At 39.6% G+C, this 26,654-nt stretch overlaps 1 protein-coding gene across 5 annotated transcripts in view; it reads left to right on the forward strand.

Annotated features, from left to right (window-relative positions):
- LOC135205641 (phosphatidylinositol 4-kinase alpha-like) overlaps positions 1-26,654 on the forward strand; it is a 259,138-nt gene that overhangs the window by 174,152 nt on the left and 58,332 nt on the right. For all 5 annotated transcript variants that reach the window (XM_064236454.1, XM_064236453.1, XM_064236456.1 and 2 more), the window contains 6 exons: positions 1,838-1,995; positions 8,308-8,436; positions 20,618-20,801; positions 23,856-24,053; positions 24,309-24,544; positions 24,733-24,929. In XM_064236454.1, the coding sequence (XP_064092524.1) occupies positions 1,838-1,995; positions 8,308-8,436; positions 20,618-20,801; positions 23,856-24,053; positions 24,309-24,544; positions 24,733-24,929 (1,102 nt within the window). The remainder of the gene's footprint in view (positions 1-1,837; positions 1,996-8,307; positions 8,437-20,617; positions 20,802-23,855; positions 24,054-24,308; positions 24,545-24,732; positions 24,930-26,654) is intronic.

Consider the following 26,654-nt stretch of genomic DNA (forward strand, 5'->3'; position numbering starts at 1 on the left):
CATAGGGTACATAAGAATGCACAAACTTATTCACTGGCCTCAGTTGTTATGCTCATGATTTTTTTTATTTACATTACATATACTATTCTCATTTATATTTTCACTGCATTTTCTCATATTTTTACAACCCAAAAGATAAACACAATCATGTGCGTAGGGTACATACAAACACACATAGTACATACTCATTCACTGGTGTTGGAAAATTTGCTACAGCTTGTTATGTTTTGTTTACACTTATGGTTTTTTTATTATGCTACTCTCATTTATATTTTCTCTGGATTTCTTTATTTTTTTATTTTTACAACCCAAAAGATTAATGCATTTGTGCACGTAGGGTATGTATGAATGCACAAACTCTCTCACTGATATCAGAGAACTTGCTACAGCTTTCGTTTATAGTGTTGTTATGCGTATGATTTTCTTATTTACATTATGTGCTACAGGCAGTCCCCGGTTATTGGCGGGGGTTCTGTTCTTAGTGAGGTACTGATAAGCAAAAACTGCCATTAATCGAAACTCAGCAATTTATGCCGCTTATGGTGCCTAGTTTTGGTTAATGACACCGACAACCGGTTAATGGTGCCAATAACTGGTTATTAGCACCTCTGTTAGGTATATTATGGCGCCATAACTCTATTATCAGCACCTTATGGTGCTGAGAACTGAAACTTGGCCCGTTATGGTGCCATAAATCGCTGCTTTTATGGCACTAGACAAGCCCCATAAAACTGGATCGCCACTGACCAAGACTGCCGATAACTGGGTACTACTTGTATTCTCATTTGTATTTTTACTGCATGTTCTCATTTTTTTAAACAAAAGATAAACACAATCATGTGCATAAGGTATGTATTTATACACACACACACACAAATAAAGCCAATAAACAGTAGCAACAGGTTTGTGCAGTAATCCCGGAAATTCAAAATTGCAATAGCTGAAATTAGTGCTAGATTAATGATGGAACTGAAATAATCATAGCCAGATCAATGATGGTTGACCTGTAGTGTATATACTATATTCTTACATATAAGAAAAGTGAAGGGTACTTTTAAGATTAGCATAATTTTTTTCAGTTGGTATGGTTTTATATACAGTATTCAGTGACTTATATACAGTATAAAAAATCAACTGCTGTATGTATAATCTAATCTCATGATACAGGTAAAGTTTGTGTATGCATTGTACTGTTCTGTGTTATGTATAATTGGTAAATTATTAATGTTAAAGATTATTATAGTGTAAGGCTAGCGCTACACTAAAATAATTATAACTTGAAGTTGGGTAGGATAAGAGTTACTCATGGATTTTCAATTTATGCTGGGAGCTGGCACCCCGAACCCCTGTGAAATTCAAGGGACAACTGTAGTATTATATTTCTTGACTTGAAAGCATGAGTATAAGTCTAATTGTTAATCAGTTTTGTAAGTGCTTCAGTAAATAACTTGTAATCATCATTCGTCAGATGACGTATTACGAAGAGGAAGTATTATAACTATTGAGTTTCTGTTCCATCTCAAGAGGCAGGTATTGACAGTTATGAAAGAGAGATTCATGGCATGCCATTTTATCTAATTTTTGTCCTGTTTGGACTGCTTTTTTTTTTTTTTTTGTTTTTTTTTTTTTTTTTTTTTTTAACTTCAGAGAATGGAAAATTCTTCACATTTTTTATGTTCAGCTTTCCAGATAGCAATGGTTTATATTAATAAAACAATTTGCTTTTAAAAACTTTCACTTATGAGATAGTAACTTTGTTCTTAGAGAATTATGGTTGTAATTTTGACAGATTAGCATTTTTAACTTTGTAAGAGTCATACTACTATTTACATTGCAGGTATTCACCGAGGATTGCTTAGATGTGTTTGTGCGTCTTGCCTGGATTTGTTTACTGAAGATTCTGTGGAGAATAGCGTGGCCTGCTGGCAGTGGATTCTGTCGGCCCGTCATGACCTAACATTGCCCTTTATGCAGGAGATGATAACATCATGGCAGGTTAGCAGCAGTTTCATTAAAGATTCCTGTCAGATTTATATATATACAAATACATTCAAACTTTGCCTTCCAGAAATACTATTTATTGACCATACCTCTTTACCCACCTCCTATGGCTTTCCTGTTTAGAGACACTTCTCTCAACATCATGTCAGCATTCAGTTCTCTGTCCTTTGGGTTTCCATGTACCTTCAAAGTCTCTCTCTCTCTCTCTCTCTCTCTCTCTCTCTCTCTCTCTCTTCTCTCTCTCTCGCTCTCTCTCTTCTCCTATCTCTCTCTCTCTCTCTCTCTCTCTCTCTCTCTCTCTCTAATCCAACTCTGATACTAGCTGACCTTTCCTACTTATGTTTACCATGTAATTAAGTGGTTGTGACACTTTTCTTACCAAATAGGTGACCAGAGTCATGGTTGAAATAGTTTAGGTACAGTCTTTTATAGCTGCCTGTGAAACATTGGAATAACTTGTAGTCAGTATACTGTGGTGACTTGCAACTATGGAACTATGGTAAAGAAAGCAGTGAGGCTTACAGCCTCATCCCAGAATACTTGAAATGCTGTCATCTAGCCCAAGGCCAGCCCAAGTTGCCACTGTCTTCATAGAAGTATGCAGTATGAAGGCATCTTGATCCATCCTTACTTTTGGGTGATGAGAGACTTGCAAAGAAGGGGTTGGAACTTGGTGTCTCGACCCTCTGTTATATTATTCATATTTTATGATATGGGTATAGTAATTTCTTTCCCCAAAAAATATAAAGTTATTTAATTAGCTTCTACTGAACTATTTACATTAAAAAATTTCTGTTAATTATTTATTTTGAGTACACCAAAAAAAATCAAAGTGGGGGATTCAGTGTTACAGTATATGTTTATTATTATTATTTTTTTTTTTTTTTGTCTATCACAGTCATCCTATACAACTTGGTGGGTTTATAGTGAGGGGTTCCAGGTTGCATCCTGCCTCCTTAGGAATTCATCACTTTCCTTACTATGTGCGCTGTTTCCAGGAGCACATTCTTCTGTATGAGTCCTGGAGCTACTTCGGCATCTAATTTTTCCAGGTTCCTTTTCAGGGATCTAGGGATCGTGCTTAGTGTCCCTATGATTATGGGTACAATTTCCACTGTCATATCCCATATCCTTCTTATTTCTATTTTCAGGTCGTGATACCTATCAGTTTTTTCTCTTTCTTCCTCATCTACTCTGGTGTCCCATGATATTGCGACATTGATGAGTGATATTTTCTTCTTGGTTTTGTCAATCAGTGTCATGCCTGGTCTATTTGCATGTATCACCCTATCTGTTCTGATATCATAGTCCCAGAGAATCTTTGCCTGATTGTTTTCTATCACTCCCTCAGATTGGTGCCATACCACTTTTTGCTGCAAGGTAGCTGGTGTTTCTTGCACAAGCTCCAGTGGAGGGCTTTTGCTACTGAATCATGCCTCTTTTTGTACTGGTTCTGTGCAAATGTCGGACATTTGCTTCCTATGTGGTTTAAGGTCTCATTTTTCACATTGCACTTCCTGCATATGGGTGAGATATTATTTCCATCTATCGTTCTTTGGATATATCTGGTTCTTAGGGCCTGATCTTGTGCTGTTGTTAGCATTCCTTCTGTTTCCTTTTTGAGTTCTCCCCTTAGTAGCCATTGCCATGTTTCATTGCTTGCCAGTTCTTTAGTCTGTCTCATGTACTGTCCGTGCATTGGTTTGTTGTGCCATTCTTCTGTTCTGTTTATCATTCTCCTGTCTGTATATTTCTGGGTCTTCGTCTACTTTTATCAGTCCTTATGCTTAGTAGTCCTCTCCCTCCTTCCTTTCGCATTATGTATAGTCTGCCTGTATGTATTTGCTCTTGGGTTTAGTGCATTGCGTATTGTTCTATTTCCTAAGTTTTCTAGTCTGTGCTGTGGAGTTCAGCCTTCGGCCACTCCACTATTCCTGTGCTGTATCTGATTATTATTATTATTAATTATATTATTATTATTGTTTATTTTTTCTTTTTTTTTTTGGTCTATCACAGTCCTCCAATTTGACTGGGTGGTATTTATAGTTTGGGGTTCTGGGTTGCATCCTGCCTCTTAGGAGTCCATCACTTTTCTTACTATGTGCGCTGTTTCTAGGATCGCACTCTTCTGCATGAGTCCTGGAGCTACTTCAGCCTCTAGTTTTTCCAGATTCCTTTTCAGAGATCGTGGGAATGTGCTTAGTGCTCCTATGATTATGGGTACAATTTCCACTGGCATATCCCATATCCTTCTTTTTTCTATTTTCAGGTCTTGATACTTATCCATTTTTTCCCTTTCTTTCTCTTCAACTCTGGTGTCCCATGGTATTGCGACATCAGTGAGTGATATCTGTTCTGATACCATAGTCCCAGAGGATCTTTGCCTGATCGTTTTCTATTATTCCTTGAGGTTGGTGCTCGTACCACTTATTACTGCAAGGTAGCTGGCGTTTCTCACACAGGCTCCAGTGGAGGGGTTTTGCCACTGAATCATGCCTCTTTTTGTACTGGTTCTGTGCAAGTGCTAGACATTCACTTGCTATGTGGTTTATGGTCTCATTTTTCGTATTGCACTTCCTACATATGGGAGAGATGTTATATAATTCCATCTATCATTCTTTGAACATATCTGGTTCTTAGGGCCTGATCTTGTGCTGCTGTTATCATTCCTTCAGTTTCCTTCTTGAGCTCTCCCCTTAGTAGCCATTGCCATGTATCTTCGCTGGCTTGTTCTTTAGTCTGTCTCATGTATTGTTCATGCATTGGTTTGTTGTGCCATTCCTCTGTTCTGTTTGTCATTCTCCTGTCTCTATATTTCTGGGTCTTCATCTACTTTTATCAGTCCTTCTTCCCATGCACTCTTGAGCCACTCGTCTTCACTGGTTTTCAGATATTGCCCCAGTGCTCTGTTCTCGATGTTGCTTGGTAGCCCCCTCCCTCCTTCCTTTCGTGTTATGTATAGTCTGTCCGTATTTGCTCTTGGGTGTAGTGCTTTGTGTATTGTCATATGTTTCCTTGTTTCTGGTCTATGCTGCAAAGTTCTGCCTTCATCCATTCTACTGTCCCTGCGCTGTATCTGATTACTGGCACTGCCCATGTGTTTATGGCTTTTATCATATTTCCAGCGTTGGGTTTTGACTTGATTATTGCCTTGAGTCTCTGCATATATTCTTTCCTGATCGTGTCCTTCATCTCTTGGTGTTTTATATCCCCTCCTTCCATTATTCCCAGGTATTTGTATCCTGTCTCGTCTATCTGTTTGATGTTGTTCCCATCTGGTAGCTTTATCCCTTCAGTCCTTGTTACTTTGCCCTTTTGTATGTTGACTAAGGCACATTTTTCTATTCCAAACTCCATCCTGATGTCCCCAGATACAATCCTTACAGTCTGGATTAGGGTATCTATTTCCTTGATGCTCTTACCATACAGCTTGATGTTGTCCATGAACATCAGATGGTTAATTCTGTTGCCTCTCTTCTTGAATTTGTACCCAGTATGCATCTTCTGCAGTACATTTGTCATGGGAATCATGGCTACTACAAAGAGTAGTGGGGGACAGTCTTATTCCAGAGTTTGTAAGTATTGTATTCCAGTTGCGCATTGTATTTTTGAGGAAGCTGATGGTGTTTTCCTCTGCCCCATATATTTTCAGGCCTTCTATTAGCCATGTGTGTGGTACCAAATCGAAGGCTTTCTTATAGTCTATCCATGCCATGCTTAGGTTGGTTTTCCTTCTCTTTTACTGTTCTTCATTACCATTTTGTCTATCAGTAGCTGGTCTTTTGTGCCCCTACACTTCCTTCTGCAGCCTTTCTGTTGGTGGGGGATGGTGTTTGTCTCCTCTAGGTAGTTGTATAGCCTTTCACTGATGATACCTGTTAGTAACTTCCACATTATTGGTAGGCAGGTGATAGGCCTGTAGTTACTGGCTATATTTCCCTTGCTCTAGTCTTTCTGTACTAAGGATGTTCTTCCTGTGGTCATCCATTTGGGCGCATGTTGATTTATTATTATTATTATTATTATTATTATTATTATTATTATTATTATTTTATTAAAAGTAATGGCTACTTCATCAGCGTTACACTTGTAGAGATTCTTCTCTATTTTCCGAATAGCGGCTTTTTCCGCGCTACTTAGACAGGCTAGTAGAGCGCCTATGGAGGTCATGATCAAATACAGAGTCAAAATTGGTGTATATATTTGAATTTTACAGATAAACTATGATACCATAGTTATCAAAGTCATTAACGATATGTATATATATGTCTCTCTCTCTCTCTCTCTCTCTCTCTCTCCTCTCTCTCTCTCTCTCTCTCTCTCTTGAAGCAAGCGAGCTTTCGTCTGAAGCTGCTAGACATCCTTGGGCTGGGAAGCTGAGGGTGGACTGATCTTGAAGCGGTGTCCGTCCTCGTTTATATTTGGAGTTGACAGCAGGGGGTCTGCCCCATGCTGATCTACTATTGGCTGGTGGCCGTAGGTCTTCGTTTTCATTGGTGGCTTGAACTGGGTCTCAAGCCACTTTCCACGCGTTGATGGTTGCGATGCTGTAAGTCCTGCAGCCGCCTTGACCTCCTTAGCGGCGCGGTTACGTTGATGGGCGTTTCGCTACGCTGCGGGACGTCACGGCTAACTTGATTATGGTTGGCTGCAGGAGTATTCTAGTTCGGGGGCGTTGTCTTCCGTGGAGCTGTCGTGCTCGGTGGTGTCATTGTTGGTGGCAGGTCTTCTCATACTCGTAGGGAGGAGAAATTCTTCCTGCGTCGTATTTAGTGTAGGTTTTACTTGCTGGATGAGAAGCGCCTCCAGCAGGCGTAACCGACGGGCATCAGGGGCCTTCCCGATGATCTTCGTGTTTTGGATGATCACATCCCGGGAGATCAATCCCCTATATTATTCTTCAGTTAAAAGCCTGAATGTTTACAAACTTTCATCATTATTATATTGAGCTGTATAGAAAATACTTATGTTTCAGAAATCTTAGACTACTTTTGAGTTCTGTTATGTATAAATATGTTGGACAGAGTATGTCTTGGTTTCTGCATCTGTGACATAGTTTGATTATGTTTCCTTCCATTTGGGCCTCTCATTTTCCCCGGATATTTTAGGTAAAACTGAAGACTACTACGACTGCCTAGTTCCCCACCAGTCACTGACTGGAATATTTACTGGCTTTTCTTTGTTTTTGTTTACGTTTGTATTTATAATACTAACCATGTTTTGTATATATATGTTATTACGCTCATTCCTTAGGGGCTGGTACTAAAATTGTCACCCATTTTGCACCTAAACTGGTAGTTAATGTAACAGAAGGGCACGGTACTGGAGCAGTCTTCAGGTTTACCTTCTTTTTACTTAGTATTAAAGGTAGGCCTAATAATGATTCCCTTTGGAGGTATCTTCTAAAGTTTGCCAAAACCACAAGCGTTCAGCCAATGAAAGAGGGCGATAGAACTAGAAATAACTCTAGATGGAAATACTTCATTCCAAAGTATTCTGTAGTTTTGTGAAGGGTCTCATAAATCTGGTTACAATATGAAGCATATCAGTACTTCAATAAACAAACATGGGTATGCATTTTTATGCACATACTTTGTGGGAATATTGACTTTGAATTGTGTTGTTTCTAATTCATATGACATGGCTAGCAACTAAAGTACAGTTTGTATATTGTTTGCTGGTATACCAGATACAGTATTTTTTTATATTTTTATATTGATTAATAATAATCATCGTCATCATCTCAAGATATAGTACAGGCAATCCCAGGTTATCGACAGACTCGATTAATGCCAATCTGGTTTTATGGTGCTTGTCTAGCGCCATAAAATCGGTGAATTATGGCACCACAACGGGCCAAGTTTTGGTTAGCAGTGCCATAGGGTGCCAATAATAGAGTTAAGGCACCATAACATAACTAACAGAGGTGCCATTAACCAGCTATTGGTGCCATTAACTGAAACTCGGCGCCATAAGCACCATAAATCGCTAAATTAGGTGAATGGCAGTTTTTGCTTATCAGCACCCCGCCGAGAACGGAACTCCCCTCGATAACTGGGGACTGTGTTCTGTAGTATTTCGTACATTAAACCAAACACAACCACAACAGATGTGTAAGGTGAATGGAACACAAACAATTTGGCACTACACGTGAGTGTAGATCTGAAGTTGCCTGCTATGCTTAGTAAGAGTTATGTAAAGATTTAGTTGTGTTAGTAAAACTATTGGGGATAGTATGCTTGTTCTATCTGTCCCTGCATATGAACAGGCTGAGCTTGAATTTAATACTGTGTTGTTTCATAACAGGAAAGTGTTGATCGAAGACTTGGGCTTTTCTCAAGACAAAAGGAGGAGGTGAATCCTTTGGCAGCATATGAAGGGTGTAATTTAGAGCCTCAAGTTCCTCAAGTTGGGCCCCATGATATATGGATAAAGGTAAGAGAAGTAGTAGCTTTTATGAGTATGGTGTGTGATGACATCTTGTTTTTGTGCATGAAAATATACACATGGAGGAAGAATGAGAGAATGGTTTTGCAATAAAGGATTTTAGCAAAGTTTCTAGTTAAAATAAGAGGTAAAGTAGATTTAGCATCATGAAAGTTTCAGAGAGGGTTTGACTTTAAAACTTTCAATCTGCCCTGAGCTTAGTATGAGAAAATGTATTACTAAAATAGCAATTTATGTTAATTATATCTTAGTATAACCAGACCACTGAGCTGATCAACAGCTCTCTCAGGGCTGGCCCGAACAATTAGATTTTTTTACGTGGCTAGGAACCAGTTGGTTACTTAGCAACGGGACCTACAGCTTATTGTGGGATTGGAATCACAGTATGTTGAGAAATGAGTTTCCAATCAACAGAAATAAATCCTCTAGTTTTGCATTGGCAGCAGCTGGGAGTGAATTCGGGCTACCAGATTGATAGGTGAGTATGCAACCCACTCGTCCAATGAGGAACTATTATCAGCAATTTTATGTAGAGAACATACTATGTAAATTGGGAAAGAGCAGTGATTCTTATCAGTAAGTTGCTTTTAAAGAGAAACACTCAATCTTTCCCCTCAGTCCAGGCTTTATGGGTCCCATTGTAATCTGTTACTGCTTACACCATAAGCAGATCTGGTGGAAGGTTTTAAGCTAGGTTGTTGAGATGAGGTTGCTAGTCCAAGCTCCTTACAGAGCAAGTAAATGCTGTAATAGCCATCTGTGGGTTGTTAATTTGAATCTTATAGGCAGTCCCCGGGTTACAACGGGTTCGACTTACTACGTGCCAAGGTTAAGGCACTTTTCAATTATATTCATCAGAAATTATTTCCAGGGTTACGGCGCCTACAGCGCTGATCTGGCAGAAGAAATATGACACCAAAAATGCAAAATAATCAATATTTGAAGGTTTTTTATGAAAAATGCAATAATAATGCAGTTTACATAGTTTTTAATGCACCCAAAGCATTAAAAGTAAGGTTTTCTTAGATTTTTGATGATTTTCTGGCTTACGACGATTTTTGGCTTGCGACGTGTCTCAAGAACAAAACCTCCGTCGTAACCTGGTGACTGCCTGTACTATTATTTAATATATATACAGTGGACTGCCCATATTGCGCACTCCGGATTCATGGATTCACATACAGTGGCACCTCTACATACGAAAGTCCCTACTTGAAAAATCCAGGTTACGAAAGCAAAGACGAAATTTTTTTGCTGCTGTATACGAAAATAATTCAGGTTGCAAAAGGGTAAAGTCCAAGATTTGCCCGGACCGCCGAGAACAATTTTAAAACTCGCGCACCGCCAACTGAGTAGACTCGCCACCATCCTCCTGCTCTCCCATTGGTTCCTGATGCTAGTCACTGCCGTAAGATCCTGCTCTCCTATTGGTCAGCATCTGTCCCATCATCCCTCTACGTAAAGGCGTCCTTCGACCACTTCGTCGCATCAGTGTAATTGTACGCATGTGGAATTCGTTCTTTGACTTAGATTTCGTTTGTTAACGTAAATTCGTGTTAGTGATTTCGCTTTCTTCGTAGTAAGTTACTTTTATCGTGTTGTGTGTGAACTTAATTAACTATGGGTCCCAAGAATGTTGCTGAAGTTCACGGGAAGAAGAGGATGCTTTCTATGGAGACAAAGATGGTGATAATTAAAAAGTATGAAGCTGGCATGCGGTTGTGTGTGATCGCTAAGGAATACGACCAAAATCCGTCGACAATAGGCACCATCCTTAAGCAGAAGGAAGCCATCAAAGCAGTTACACCTTCCAAGGGCGTGACTATTTTGTCCAACAAGAGGAGCCACGTGCATGATGAAATGGAGAGGCTGCTTCTTGTATGGATTAAAGACAAAGAAATTGCTGACAATACAATAACTGAGACGGCAATCTGCCACAAGGCCAGCGCTGTTTTTGGTGATCTGATTGCCCAGGCCAAAGACGACGGAGGAGAAGGGACATCGACGGCAACCCCAGACTTCAAGGCTTCTCGGGGGTGGTTTAATAAATTCTGTAAATGGACTGGCATCTATTCAATGGTGCGGCATGGGGAGGCAGCCAGCTCGGACACGAAAGCAGCCAAAACCTTTATTAAGACTTTCGAAGAGATGACGATCAAGAAAGGCTACAGTTCTCAGCAAATCTTCCTCTGTGACGAGACTGGCCTTTTTTGGAAAAAATTGCCTCGCCGGACGTACATCACAGAAGAAAAGAAGAAGCTACCTGGGCATAAGCCTAGGAAAGACAGGCTTATGCTCGCACTTTGTTCCAACGCCAGTGGAGATTGTGTATCATTCGGAGACTCCTCGAGCCTTCAAGGCCCACAAAGTGCTAAAGGAGAAGCTTCCGGTGATGTGGAGGGCTAATGCGAAAGCCTGAGTAACGAGACTCTTGTTCACCGAGTGGGTAAATCTGTGTTTCGGCCCAACAGTGAAGAAATTCTTGGAAGAGAAGTGCCTCCCTCTGACATGTCTGCTGTTATTGGACAATGCCCCTGCTCACCCTCCTGGCCTCGAGGAAGATATCCTAGCGGAGTATTCTTTTATCAAGGTTCTTTATCTTCTGCCTAACACCACCCCCTCCTCCAGCCCATGGACCAGCAAGTGATATCGAACTTCAAGAAGCTGTATACAAAATATCTTTTCAAGAGATGTTTTGACATCACCGATACCACAAACCTCACCTTGCGGGAATTTTGGAAGGAGCATTTCGATGTTGTGATATGCATCCGACTCATCGATCAAGCTTGGCAGGAGGTTTCAAGGTGAACCTTGAATTCTTCGTGGAGGAAACTCTAGCCTGATGCCGTATCCGCCCGAGACTTCGAGGGATTCAACGTGGGCGAAGCTGATGCAGATTCAGAAATAGTTGACGATCCTGGAACTGTTTCGCAACCAGATCTTGATGAGATCGTTGCACTCGACAAGTCCATGGGGATGGTCATCGACAAGGACGACATCAATGACCATCTCGAGGAGCACCAAGAGGAGCTTACGACAGATGACCTGAAGGAATTGGAGGCCATGCAACATAACGTCGTTCAAGAAGAGTTCTCTAGCAGCGGCGAGGAGGAGGAGGAGGACCCTATGACAACGGGAGAAATTAAGGATGCTCTAGCTGCTTTTCATAAAGTGCAATCATTTGTAGAAAAGAGACACCCCAATAAGGCTTACACAGGTCATATGCTTGCGCGGTTCGATGACTTTTGCCCGAGTCGTTTAAGGAACATTGTCAAAAGCAGGCAGAAGCAATCTTCTTTGGATAGTTATATATTAAAGAGGCCTTTAGTAGTAAGCAAACAGGAAGGTCCAAGTGATACGAAAAAACAGAAAATTGAAAGTGGTGAATAAATTGAAATTTTGTAAAAATCGTAAGGTATAAGAAAGTAAAAAAAAAAAAAAAAAATCAGAAAAAGGCAAAAAAATAAGAAATTTAATTTTAAGTTTTTTGTAAAGTTAAGTGTTAATGTTTTCTGCCATTTGCTAATGTGTTTTGTAAAGTTTAGTTTCATACATTCAACTTCCCTGTCAAATATATACTTAGCTATAGACTCCGTCGTCCCCGACAGAAATTCAAATTTCGCGCCACTCGCTACAGGTAGGTCAGGTGATCTACCGCCCTGCCCTGGGTGGCAGGACTAGGAACCATTCCCGTTTTCTATCAGATTTTCTCTGTCGCCGGTGGTGTCAACATTGTTGTTACTACCTCCTGACTGGAATTCTTGTTTCAAGGCAATTGATCTTCTTTCGGCTGATTATTTTGGTGACGTACCTGGATCGTTGTTTTGGCATTCGCTACCGTGGACTGGATTTGGACTTGCTTTTGGTTTTTTCTTAAGAATCTCTGACTCGAGTGTTGGTGTGAGAATGTGTGTGAATGTAGGCTGCAAGGTGAGGATACCGAAGGCTTCGGTTGATCCTCACACTATATGCCGACGTTGTAGAGGAGTTGATTGTTCTTTGGCTAATACCTGTAATGAGTGTGAAAGGTTGAGTGCTGAGGAATGGAAGACTCTAACTTCTTACTTGAAGAAGTTAGAGAGGGATAGAGTAAGGGTGTAATTAGTGCAAAGCCTTTATCTAGTTCTGTTACTTCTTCCCATCATAATAATGATTCTCCCTCTTTATCAGGGCATTCACAGGTTGCTATTCCTTCAGATTCTGCTTCAGAGATCACAGATCTGAAGGCTACCCTTCAAAATATGCAAACCAAAATGGCGGCTTTGGAAGGTAAGAGCAGTGATTTTGATGTGTTAAGTGAAGTGAGTGCCCCCAGTGTTGTGGAGGGGGCGTCTGACCGGCTCTGCGACGCTCCCAGGCCTAGACCTCTTCCAAGCTCCCTGGCCCAGAGGAGAAGGAAAGTCGAAAGCCTTACGGAGGTTGTGGAGAATCCCTACCGGTCAGGCGTCCCTTCAGCAGGCTCTGTAGCGCCACAGACTGCTAAGGACCGCCTTAGAAAAAGCGTCCTCCGCGAATGCTTCTCTTCGTCAGGATCCCCCTCACCTAAACGAGGGTGGAAGGATTGGGAACTTTCCAGACCTTTGAAGAGGAACTGGAAAGAGCCTTTTTTCTACTCTAGCCCCGAGCGCTTCTCTGAAGAAGAAGCTCCCTCGGTGATCAAGAGGGCTAGGAACGAGTTTGCTTCTCCCTGTTCCGACAGAGATTGTCAAACTCCTTCTAGATCTCCCTCTCCTCCTGTTGAAGAAGACAAAGGAGAGGCTACGAAGAAGATCCTGTTTAATGTTCAGGAGCAGTTAGCCTCTTTGGTAGGAGTTCTTTCAAAAGATCCTCCTCACAGAAAGGACGTCAGGCTTCCTGTTAAAAGTACTAGACGCCGATCTCCTGCCAGGCGTAGCGAACCCTTCAGGGGAGATGTCGCACAGGCGGCCGTCTCTGGGGGGAGCGAAGCTCGGTTCAGGAGAGAGGAAGTTTATGTAGAAGCGCCTGTCAGGTGCGTGGCGCCAGGCTTCACCTGAGAGTGACCCTCCTGCTTATAGAGATGAATCGGATGAAGTTCCGGATTTCCATAGGCGCGAGGCGCCAGCCAGGCGCGAGGAGCCAGCCAGGCGCGAGGCGCCAGCCAGGCGCGAGGAGTCATTCAGGCGCGAGGCGCCAGCCAGGCGCGAGGAGTCATTCAGGCGCGAGGATCCAGCCAGGCGCGAGGTGCCAGCTAGGCGCTTAGAACCTAGACAAAGTTCTTCTGGGTGGGGACTTAGGAAATCTCTTAGTCCCTCTCCTGTTAGGAGTATTTCGCCTTCAGAGAAAGACTTTAGGGAAGAGCCTTCGGATAGCAAGGTTTGTTCTCCTTCTGACCCTTTCGAACAAGAGGAAGGTTCAGAAGATGAGGCTCCCAATAGAGAAGGGCTGTCAAATTATAAAGTTTTGACAGCTCTCCTTTTGCAAGAATACGGAGATTCTTTAACCCCAGCCGCTCCTCCTTCTCCTCGCTCGCTCTTTTCGAGTGCAAAAGCGCTGAAGTCTTCGTCTTTCCTTAAGATGAGACCAGCCATCTCTATGAAGAGAGCTCTCCAGTCTCTCAATTCTTGGATGAAGACAAAGAAGGAGCTGGTGAGGACTGTGTTCTGTATGCCTCCCGCTAGACTTACAGGCAGAAGGGGCATATGGTACGAGACAGGTTGATTCATCGAGAAGGCATGGCCTGAACTCGGCTCGTGCGACATGGGGCCTTTCAGAATTGGATCATCTCCTCAAGGGACTCTTCCGTGTCTTGGAAGTGTTCAATTTCCTGGATTGGTTCCTTGGGGTGATGGCCAAAAAGACCCATGACGCAGAGGGCTTAAACCCAGAAGTTTTGCTTTGCATCTTAGCTTGCATTGACAAAGCAGTTCAGGATGGTTCGGGAGAAGTCTCCTCTCTCTTTGGAGCGGGACTGTTATAAAAGAGAGCAGCGTTCAGTTCATTTCTGACGAAAGCCGTGTCTCACTCACAGAGAGCAGCCTTACTTTTCGCTCCTTTGTCAGACTACTTGTTCCCTTCTCAGTTAGTGAAGGACATTTCGCATTCACTAACTGAGAAGGCGACCTAGGATCTTCTCCTTCAATCTTCTAGGAAGAGTAGACCTGTAGTCGTGGGAGAAAAGAAAGTGGCTCGTACGACTCAACAGCCCTTTCGAGGAGGCCCTCCTTCTAGAGCTCCCTCAAAAAGAAAAGCTTCAGAGAAGAGAGGAAGAGCCTCCTTCCGACCCTTTAAAAGGGGTAAGTGATATGAGAAGCCTCCAAACACCAGTAGGTGCCAGGCTACAGGGATTTGCGGAAGCCTGGGCACGTATAGAAGCTGACACCTGGTCGCTTTCAGTGATCAAGAAGGGCTATTACATCCCCTTCGAGGGCAGTCCTCCCCTGACTTCAACTCCGCGGGAACTGTCCGCCAGATACAAGGACCCTGTTCTGAGGGATACTCTTCGGCAAATGGTAGAACAGATGTGGGACAAAAGAGCTATAGAACTAGTACTGGATCACAACTCCCGGGGTTTTACAATCGCCTTTTTCTAGTCGCAAAGGCTTTGGGGGGCTGGAGACCAGTTCTAGACGTAAGCGCACTGAACAAATTTGTAATGAAAGAGAAGTTCAGTATGGAGACATCTGCTTCAGTCCTTGCGGCTCTTCGCCAAGGAGATTGGATGGTATCTCTAGATCTCCAGGATGCCTATTTCCACGTCCCGATTCATCCTTCGTCGAAGAAGTACCTTCGTTTCATGATGGAGGGAAGGATCTATCAGTTCAGAGCCTTGTGTTTCGATCTGTCCACATCTCCTCAAGTTTTCACGAGCTTGATGAAGAATGTGGCGAGATGGCTTCACCTAAAAGGTATCAATATCTCTCTCTACCTAGACGACTGGCTCATCAGAGCCAGATCAGAGAGACAGTGTTTGGAGGACCTTACTTTGACCCTAGACCTGATAAAGTCTCTGGGATTGCTCGTAAACCTCAAGAAGTCGCATCTGATCCCCAGCCAGAACATAGTCTATCTGGGGATTTAGATGGATTCTCGGGGTTTTCGAGTATTTCCGTCTCAAGAGAGACTCATAAGAGGTTACGAGAAAGTCTCTCTATTCTTAGGGAAGGAACGCAGTTCGGCGAGGGAATGGTTGAGCCTTCTAGGGACCCTTTCCTCGCTGGAACAGTTCTTTCCTCTAGGAAGACTTCATCTTCGTCCTCTTCAGTTCTTTCTAAAAAGAATGTGGAACTGGAAGACAGGACTACTCTCGGACTTGTTTCCCATTCCGTTAGAGATAAAACATCACTTGGAATGGTGGTTACCCCCATTACAGGAAAACAGAGGGATATCCCTGGAAATTCGGAACCCAAGCCTAGTGTTGTTTTCCGACGCGTCAGAGACGGGGTGGGGAGCAACCTTGGGGCCGAGAGAAGTGTCAGGCACCTGGACAGCAGATCAGGTGTCCTGGCACATCAACTGCAAAGAGCTCTTAGCTGTTCACCTGGCTCTAAAGAGCTTCGAGCCTATAGTCAGAAACGGAGTAGTCCAGGTAAACTCGGACAACACCACCGCTCTGGCAAGAGACCTTCTCGTATGGGCATTTCAAAGGAACATCTCCCTCTTGACAAGATTTGTTCAGGGAGAGAGGAACGTGAGAGCGGACCGGCTGAGCAGGAGGAACCAGGTCCTTCACACAGAATGGACCCTCCACTCAGAAGTGTGTCAGAGTCTCTGGTCTTTTTGGGGGAAACCTCATGTAGACCTGTTCGCCACGTTCCTCTCCAAGAGAATAGAAGTCTTTTGCTCGGTGGTAGAAGACCCCAGAGCATTAGCAGTAGACGCCTTCCTACTAGACTGGTCGAACATAGAGGTTTACGCATTTCCCCCATTCAAGATTCTGGGGCAAGTGCTCAGAAAGTTTGTGGCCTTGAAGGGGACAAAAATGACACTGATAGCCCCTTTTTGGCCAGCGCACGATTGGTTCACAGAGGTAGTGGAGTGGACGGTGGACTTCCCCAGATCCCTTCCAAGAAGGACGGATTTGCTCAAACAACCCCACTTCGAGAGGTATCATCAAAACCTCCCCGCTCTCGCTCTGACTGCCTTTCGACTATTGAAAGACTTGTCAGAGCGAGGGGCTTTTCTTGCAAGGCTGCAAGCGCAATCGCTAGAGCCTGCAGATCTTCTACAATGCGAGTATACCAATCAAAGTGGGAGGTGTTTAGAAGATGGTGTAGGTCGAAGAAGCTGTCCTCCTCCAGTACCTCTGTGACCGAAATTGCTGATTTCCTTCTGTTCCTGAGGGAGGAATCACACCTTTCTGTATCGACCATAAAGGGATACAGGAGTATGCTTTCGGTCGTATTCAGGAATAGAGGCTTAGATCTTGCAGACAATAAGGATGTGCACGATCTAATTAGGTCCTTTGAGACTTCAAAGACTAAGGAACCAAGTCCTCCAAGTTGGAATCTAGACGTAGTCCTAAAATTTTTGAATTCAAAAAGCTTCGAACCTCCCCATCTTGCCCCTTTTCGAGATGTCACAAGAAAGTGTTTGTTTCTTTTGTCTCTCGCAACAGCCAAAAGAGTTAGTGAACTGCACGCCCTAGATGCTAGGGTAGGTTTTAAAGGAGACTCAGCCATCTGTTCGTTTAAGGCGCTGTTTCTAGCGAAGAATGAAAATCCTTCGAAACCCTGGCCCAGGAGCTTCGAAGTAAAAGGCTTGTCCAACCTGGTAGGTAGAGAGACAGAAAGGTCTCTTTGCCCGGTGAGAGCACTAAAGTTCTACCTGGATAAGAAGAAGCAGATGGGAGGTTCTAAACAAGGTCTATGGTGCTCCGTGAAAGATCCAGCAAGACCTATGTCTAAGAATGCTTTAGCCTTCTTTGTTAGAAGCGTCATAACAGAGGCACATAAGATCTGTCCTGATGACTCCTTTAAACTTTTGAGAGTAAGAGCTCATGAAGTTAAAGCAGTCGCGACATCTCTCTCTTTTCAAAGGAATATGTCGCTAAAGAATATCTTGGAAGCGACTTATTGGAGGTGCAATTCGGTGTTTGCATCTTACTATTTGAAAGACATTCGCGTGACTTATGAGAAATGTTTTTCTCTAGGTCCGTTTGTGTCAGCGGATACGATCCTGGGTATGGGAGCGAGCACTGATCCTTAATTATTCATGCGTACCTTCTAGTTAGATATGGTCTTGACTTCCTGCTGGCAAGAGTGCTAGATGTCGCACAGGCGGCCATTCATTATTGCTCAGTAAGGAACTCTTGTGATATCTTCTTAGAAGAGTATAAAATTTTTTTTGAAATTACTGTGTGCGTGTTTACTGTGTTATTCAAGTTCTGGTTGTTTGTGAAGAGTTGGGGGATAACTCTTAACAATCTTTAGTACTAACATGGTGGTTAGGATCAGGTGATCGGGATCGGTTGTGTGCTCCTTTATAAGGTGTGTTGTCATATAAGTGGATCAGCACCCATTGACAAATACCAGTTAGGCTCTGCCGAGTAAGTGGATAAGACCCCATCGGCAGACCCACAAGAACTCTTGGCCATAGATCAAATATCTCACTAAAGCTCTTGAGGTGATGCAGACTCCTGGGCAGCAGCCATGAAGTCTTCCGCCTATCAGGTAGGAACCAAGGTCTATAAATACCTACAACATATGTTGTTTACCTGTCTATTTCAGTAGTTAGCTGTCTCTTACCCTCCACCAAAGGGTGCCAATCAGCTAAGTATATATCTGACAGGGAAGGTGACTGTATGAAAATGATATTGTTATGATACAATAAAGTTTCATACATACTTACCTGGCAGATATATACGATTAGTGGCCCACCCAGCCTCCCCGCAGGAGACAGGTGGAAGAGAGAAAATCTGATAGAAAACAGGAATGGTTCCTAGTCTTGCCACCCAGGGCAGGGCGGTAGATCACCTGACCTACATGTAGCGAGTGGCGCGAAATTTGAATTTCTGTCGGGGACGACGGATTCTATAGCTAAGTATATATCTGCCAGGTAAGTATGTATGAAACTTTATTGTATCATAACAATATCATTTTAAATTTTTTTTTTAATGTGTTTCGTGAAGTTAAGTGTTCATGTTTTCTGCCATTTGTCCTCCTCCTCTGCTGCCACTTTCAGACATCTCACGTGAAAGGTAAGGTCTCACATTTTACTATATATGTACGTACATGTACGTACAGTATTTCTTGTACCCTGTACACTAATACACTTATTTACAGGCATTTACAGGCACTACAATAAAGGTTATGTTAGGTACTGAATGGTCCAAATTGTTGTATTTCATTGTTTATTGGTTAATTCAGCTTTATTATAAAATTTACTGTGGTGTTTTTGTTGGGCTTGGAGCGAATTAGGCAATTTACATGTAAAATGTAGTTCTGGATACAAAAAAATCAGGTTACAAAGGCCGCTTCGGAACGGATTAATTTCAAATCCTCAGGCACTACTGTATTCCCAGATTTCTCTTTGGAACATATCTACTCATTATTCCCTGGGAATTTGCGTACAGGCAGTCCCCGGTTATCGGCAGACTCATTTATTGGCAATCCGGTTTTATTGGGCTTGCCTAGCGCCATAAAATCGATGATTTATGGCACCATAAAAAGCTGAGTTCCGGTTCTTGGCGCCTTAATCAAGGGTTCTTATGGCGTACCATAAGGATGCTTATGGGGCCATAAAGATGCTTATGGTTCCATAAGGATGCTTATGGCACACCATAAGGTGCTTATGGCGCTGATAACTGGTTAACGGCACCATTATGGGGCCATAAATTACCTAGTTTCGGTCAGTGGCAGTTTTCGCTTATTGGCACACCCCTGGGAACGGAACCTCCACCAATAACCGGGGACTGCCTGTATTGACAATATTTTTCTCTGAGAAATATCCACAAATTTTGGTTTTTTCAAAACCAATTTCATCATAAAATGCAATTTTTTTTTTTATAAAACTATTAAAAAACCAGGTATGAGAAGTTTTAGTGCATTTTTCTTGAGTTTTAACTAACAAATTATGCAGCTCTAGGCATTTTTGTAGGTGTTTCAACTATTAACGGGTTCTAGCTATTCACAGCGGGGTCTGGTACGCATCCCCCGCGAATATGAAGGAACACTATGTACGTATTACTGAGAGACTGATTGACAGGCAGAAAGTCAGGATGGTTAAGGACTTAGTTTATTATTTAGGTAGAATGTTCTTGTTTCTGAGGAATAATGTGTTTGTGTTATTGCATTGAGGATCTGTGCTAATTAAAGTACTATTTGCTGTTTATTGAATTAGATATACTATAAACACTGCATTGTATTTACAAAACCAGAGGTACACATTATTTGAATAATATCAAGTCTAGATGACTTTTTATTGTGAAGTGGTGTATTCTTTTAACCGAAATTGAAGAGCATGTCAAGTATTGTAATAGGATTGAAGATGGCTAATGAAATATAATACTGACATTAATTTGCACCTTTAAGGCAGAGTTATAATAAACTTTTAGTTAAAATTTTGAGTACTCACCCCATGAACTAAGAAGTTACTTAAAATTTTATTTTTGAAACGAACCATACTTATCCATTACATGTATATATAGCTTTTACTTCCACGCCAGCAGTAGTAAAAGCTTTATACTGATGGACAGGTAAATATTTAAAAAATAAATGAAATTAAGTATTTATAGGCTATGTTGTAATTGGTATGGAAAGGCTTATTAGTGCATATATGATTAGTTTGTGTCTGGAATTTTCCTCAACATGATATGTGTACAATGTTAATTAGAATCTTGATCTTAAGAGTGGTATGATTGACTATTGGCTGAAATTTGGTTGTAAATATAGGGTTAAATTATTTTAAGTGCTGTATGGTGTATTCTCATGTATCCACTTGTGTAGGTATGTATCTGTTTTGATAATTCCTTGTTTGTTCCAGCTTAAGAAGTCAAATGTATTTGTATTTATGAAACATAGTATAAAAGAAATTTTTTTTAACCACTGTATGTGACTGTGTTAGATTGAGATAAAGATATATCGTAATATTGAGAATATTTTTCAACATAAGCTAACTTTTCTTTTGCTCATAGCTTATTTGCTTTCTAACATACTTAACTTCTCTCCTGAGCGATTGAATTGCAAGTATACCTGTATTCTCTCCTGAACAGTTCATAAGTGAACGCATAGAGATAGCCAAATACGACAGTGATGCTCAGGTTGCCATGTTTGCCTGCATGTTCCACCGCACTCTCCACATGACCGTTGGTAACGCCGACTCCAAAATAAATCGACATGTAGGAGCCATTGGTACTCGTTTCCGTCTGCTTTCGTGTGCCCTTACGCTTATTCAGGGTATGTTATGTTACTTGCACTATAGAGAATACTGTAAGTTGTTTTATTACTAAGTGAGATACTGATATCTGGATTTTTTTATTTGAAGGAGTATATGTTAAGAAGGGTTTAATCTAATTCCTTCCATTATTAAATTTTTTATGTTTGAGGCAGATTGTGCTGAGAATATTTTATGACTGCCTAATATAGCAGAGTCCCACCCTGTGGTAGGGGTGAAAGAATACTACCACTGTAGGTCCTGCGTGTTGTAAAAGTCGACTAAAAGGACAGCTGCTGGTTTGCAAGTCTTACTTTTTTAGGCTAGCCCCACTGTCAATAACTGTGGAAACTGCTGCCTTGCAGTATAACTTTTTAGTAAAAGGCTAGACCCACCGCCAATTACTGGAAACTGCTGCCTTGCAGTTGGACTTTTTTGTCAAAGGCGAGGCCCACCGCCAATAAGTGTGGTTGATGACAGCAAGGGCATGTCGTCGTAAAAACCCCTTTGCCAAATAATAAACCATGCATTATGTTGTAAGGAAAGGTGCCTCAGGCAACCAACCCCTCAGTGTAGGGATAATGGTGGGAAAGAAGAAGAAGACTATTGCTGAGTCCAGCTAGCTTTGCAGCTAAGCCTCGCCCACTGCACGCTAGTGATTGGCTAGCTCTCGAATGGGAAATGACGTCAGACTAGTTAACAGTCCAAATGATTATTAGTCCGGATTTGACTCCGTTCAGTAATGTTTAGTTTCGTGCATGAATTATGACAACACAGATTTGAGTTCCTGGAGTTTTGAAGTTGTATACAATTAAGACCTCCGATAAAAGATACATAAAGTTATATATGTGTATCTTTTTTTTTTTCATCATGCACAGCCTAAATATACACCCATCTTGCTTAAATTGGTGTTGGCCTACATAAGCGATCTGACATAGGCCACATTAATTGAAATGAAGTACGTATAGACTCATGCAGCCAGTTCTGATGTTAGGGTATTAATTCATCATAATCTTGCATGTCAAATGTTAATATCATTGAGAGATAGGCCTACACATCAAATTCTATATTGTAAGTCAATGACAGGGCTTAGGCCTACCTGTCAATTTCTTAAATTTTGAGGCAATGACAGGGCATAGGCCTACATGTCAAATTCTTATATTTTGAAGCACTGTCAGGGCATAAGCCTACACATAAAATTATAATATTTTGAGGCAATGACAGGGCTTGAGCCTGCACATCAACTTCTTATTACAAATAGTTTTCTACCCATATCTGTTGGAAATAGAGTAGATTTTGATTAATACGTATATAGTTTCAACTCCATTTATATGCAGAAAGTGGAATGTACATGTATAATCAAGAGTACATTCATGCGTGGATGGCCCTAGTAACTGTAACACCACTTATACCACAGAGAATAAAAATAAAACTTGTGGGCACATAGCCAATGGCACACAGAGCAATCTTAGGACTGTCTCAGCCTTACACACAACTATCAAACTTCTCTAAATGATCTATATTGAAAATGTTTTCTACTAAAGGGATAACAAATTACATTACTGTAAAGAATTAGTATAAGGCTGCTGTAGCATTTCTATGAAAATGAGGGCTATGGTAGGAAGAAATCATAAGATACTTAATGAAATAATTGAAATATATGATAGCTGAAAAGTTATGTATTGAGATGATCCAGATCAGTCTGCGAGAAGCCCATGAATCACTTGTAGATTACCCTGTTGGACAAAAGGATATATAAGTCTCTCTCTCTCTCTCTCTCTCTCTCTCTCTCTCTCTCGCTCTCTCTCTCTCTCTCGTCTCTCTCTCTCTCTCTCTCTCTCTCTCTCTCTCTCTCTCTCTCTCTCTCTCTCTCTCTCTCTCTCTCTCTCTCTCTCTTTCTCAGATCAAAAGAGAAGTCGGATAATTCTTTACACCAGTATTTTATGAATAGGCCTATGTTTATTCTGTAATGTTAGGATACCACATGAAAAATGTGTGAAAACACTACAAGCACCATAACAGTACCAACAAAAACGAGAATAACCACAATAAAACGACTGAATATAAGATAGGCATATAATCTTAATATCATCAGCTGTGTAAACCGACAAAAAGACAGGACCTCATAGGTTTACGTCATTTTTCATGATTGTTATTTTTAAAGGAGATAATTTCCTTAAGAAAATTCTCAGCAATTTATATATCCAATATGACTTGTATAGCCTATCATACTGTAACTTTTTGTTGAAAAAGGTTTATTCTGGTATTGTAAAGTGCAGTCACTGCTTGTCATCCCTCTGAATGTGTAAACGATTCCAATGAAATCAATTTAGTAAAATTTCCTGAAATCAATATTGCCAGTCTGCATACCTCTGAGGAAGTCCTTGTGTTTAAATTTAGAATGGTGAACACACTTGACAATATCAGACGGTAATTACTATTGTCCAGGGATTTGAATGCAGACATTCCCTGTATCACCCCCATACTCAGGTGAACCTCATTTACAAAACAACATTGCAGCAATGCAGAAAACTTCTGACTTCATTCATATTTTCCTGTTTTTTTTACCATTTTTAGGGAGATGTGTGATATGATTTTATTTCAAGGGATAATAAAATGTTTCATTTTGATAAGCAGCAGTCGGTAATCAAAATCAGGGAGCTATTTAAGCTTATGAAAAAAGTGCTACCAAAGCACTGAATACTTCACCAAATGAAGATATCACAACCGTGTATTGTCGTTAACCTGCAGAAACAAAGCTCTTTAGCTATGTTGTACCTATTCCTCCCTGGAAGTGGGTTGGGTCTTTGTAAAAGTTAATTGCTTATGCAAAATACATGAAACATATTAAAATAGTAGATGTCGTTTATGGTTACTACATGCAGTGCTGTTTATTAAGATGCTTATACTTTCTATACTTTATTTTGTCGTTGTTGATTATATATTATTTGATGAAATATTAAAAGATTCTGTTTGTTTTACACTATCTTTTATACAGTTTATTCTTATACTTGATATTGCTGTTCATTTTTGGTTGAATTGATGTGTACATGATTCAAATATTCAAAACCTTTCAGGTGATGCTATTCCCAAGTCTTTAAGTAAAAATGTGCTTCGAGAAAGAATCTACTGTGCGTGCCTTGATTATTTTTGTGCTCCCAAGGGCTGTCCAACACAGAGGCCAGCACACTTGCAGGAGGATATCAATGCTCTGTTGCATTTTTGGAATGCATTACATGCTGATAAGAAATACCTCAAAACAAGTGTAATTGGAGGTAATGGTCTGTCTTTTTTCACTGATTAAAATTATATTGTGTATGAGAAAATTCAATAATGTAGTGATATGGTTGATGATTCATTTTTATTTTATGTGGATGTTAGCACTTAAATTATCAGTGATGAATGGAGAGCAATTGTCTTTTCTTCAGTAATATATTTGTCTACACTATTTGAATTTAGTGACTCATTTTATATATCTCTGTCTGCTAAATTGTTGCTCTGTAGAAATTTATCTTTTTTAACTTTTGCAGATTTCACTTCTTACCAGTACAGTGGAGGAACATCTCTCTCCCCATCAATGGCATCTGATTTGCGTTCCACTTCAGGTGAATTTGTGATGAACAATACAGGTTGGATTAACACAGTGCCACTTTCATCCAACACTTCTACACTTTCCAAAAGGTCTACAAGGAGCAAGAGAATGATTAATCCTGACATTTATGTCAAAGATTATTTGAAGAAAAGAGCATTGATATTGTCTCTCTTGGTAAGGTTTTGCCACGTGTTCATTAAGTTTAAGCTTATAGAGTAACTGATTAGTTGAAATGGATTAATTATTTAGTTTTCTTAAAACAAGTTAACAAGATCTGACTTTTAAGATCTTATTCTAAGGTTATCTTTTCTTTTTTAATTTTGTTGACCTGCTGTATGATGTGTAACTTGGCATGTTTTCAGGCTGTTGAAATTCAGACATTAAAGGTATGGCTGCAACCTCCAAGACCAACAGGCCAAGGAGGTGAAGTAACCACACCTCAAGAGGAAGCTCTTGTTAAGTGGTTGTCTGGTGTCTCAAGTAGTCCAAAATCTTGGAGTGGCAATACAAGTTTAGCCTGGAGTATCTCACCAGCACTAGCAGTGTATCTTCCGACAAGGTGGGATTGGACAGCCATGTTATTCATTTCTGAAAGTATACAAGTTAGATGTCATAATTTTTATATTTTATTCAAATCTGTTTTTACAATGAGACTCATTTTAATAGAAAGGTCTTGCGGATACTCCGTTGTTTATATATAATTATTATATATATAATTAATTATTTTTATTAATATATATATATATTATAATAATATTATATATATATATTACGTATTATAACGTATATATATTATATAATATATATATATTATATATATTTATATTATATATATATAATACGTATATATATAATATATATAATATACAGTAAGCCCTCGGGTTCTCGACGATAATTTCGTTCCAGAATAGGTTCGAAATTCGATTATTTCCAGAAAGAATCAATATAAGAAATAAGAAAAACTGAAAATGGATTAATTCCGTTCCTGACCATCAGTTATTTTACCCTAACCTTGCCTTTTTATACAAAATACATATTAGTAAATTACAAAACTAAATAAGTTTAAAAGTTAAATAAATATCATGTATATACGTATATATATATACATATATATGCTACATATAGATATATATATATTATATATATATGTCTCTACGTATATCTATATATATAATATCTATAATATCTATAATATCTTATATATCTTTAATAATCTATTTTATTTATATTGTACATACTATATAGTATCTATATATTATATTATATTATACTATAATATGTGTGTGTGTGTGTGTGTGTGTGTATATATATATTATCTTTATACTATACTCTAGATATCTCTATAACTATATATATTATTATATATCTCTATATATATATGTGTGTGTGGTGTGTGTACTCTATATTTTTATATATATATATATAATATCTATATATATATCATCTATCATTCTAATATATAATAATATTTACATTTATATATCATATATATATTATATATATTATTATATATATATAGATATATATATATAATATATATATATATTTTGTGTGTTGTGGTTGCTGTGTTTTTTTATATTTAATATTTATATATATATATATATATATATATATATCTAAATATATTATATATATAATGTGTGTGTTGTGTGTGTTATATATTTTATATATTATTATATATATATATAGATATATATATATATATATATATATATATATATATATATATATATAGATATAATAATCTATATATATATATAATTATATATTATAAATATTTATAATAATATATATACTTTTAATACACACATTATATATATATATATATATATATATATATATATATATATTATATAGTATATATATATATATGTGTGTGTGTGTGTGTGTGTGTATATATATATATATATATATATATATATTACTATATATATCACACACACACACACACACACACACACACATATATATATATTATATATATATATATATATATATATATATATATATATATAATATATATATACAGGCAGTCCCCGGGTTACGATTGGTTCAGCTTTCAACGTTCCGAGGTTAAGGCGCTTTTCAGTTATATTCATCAGAAATTATTTCCACGGTTATGACGCCTACAATGTTGATCTGGCAGAAGAAATATAGACACCAAAAATGCAAAATAATCAATAATTGAAGGTTTTATGATGAAAAATGCAATAAGAATGCAGTTTACATAATTTTTAATGCACCTAAAGCATTAAAAGTAAGGTTTTCATAGGATTTTTGATGA

The sequence above is a fragment of the Macrobrachium nipponense genome, chromosome 24, assembly GCF_015104395.2.
Source record: "Macrobrachium nipponense isolate FS-2020 chromosome 24, ASM1510439v2, whole genome shotgun sequence".
Taxonomy (NCBI): Eukaryota; Metazoa; Arthropoda; class Malacostraca; order Decapoda; family Palaemonidae; genus Macrobrachium; species Macrobrachium nipponense.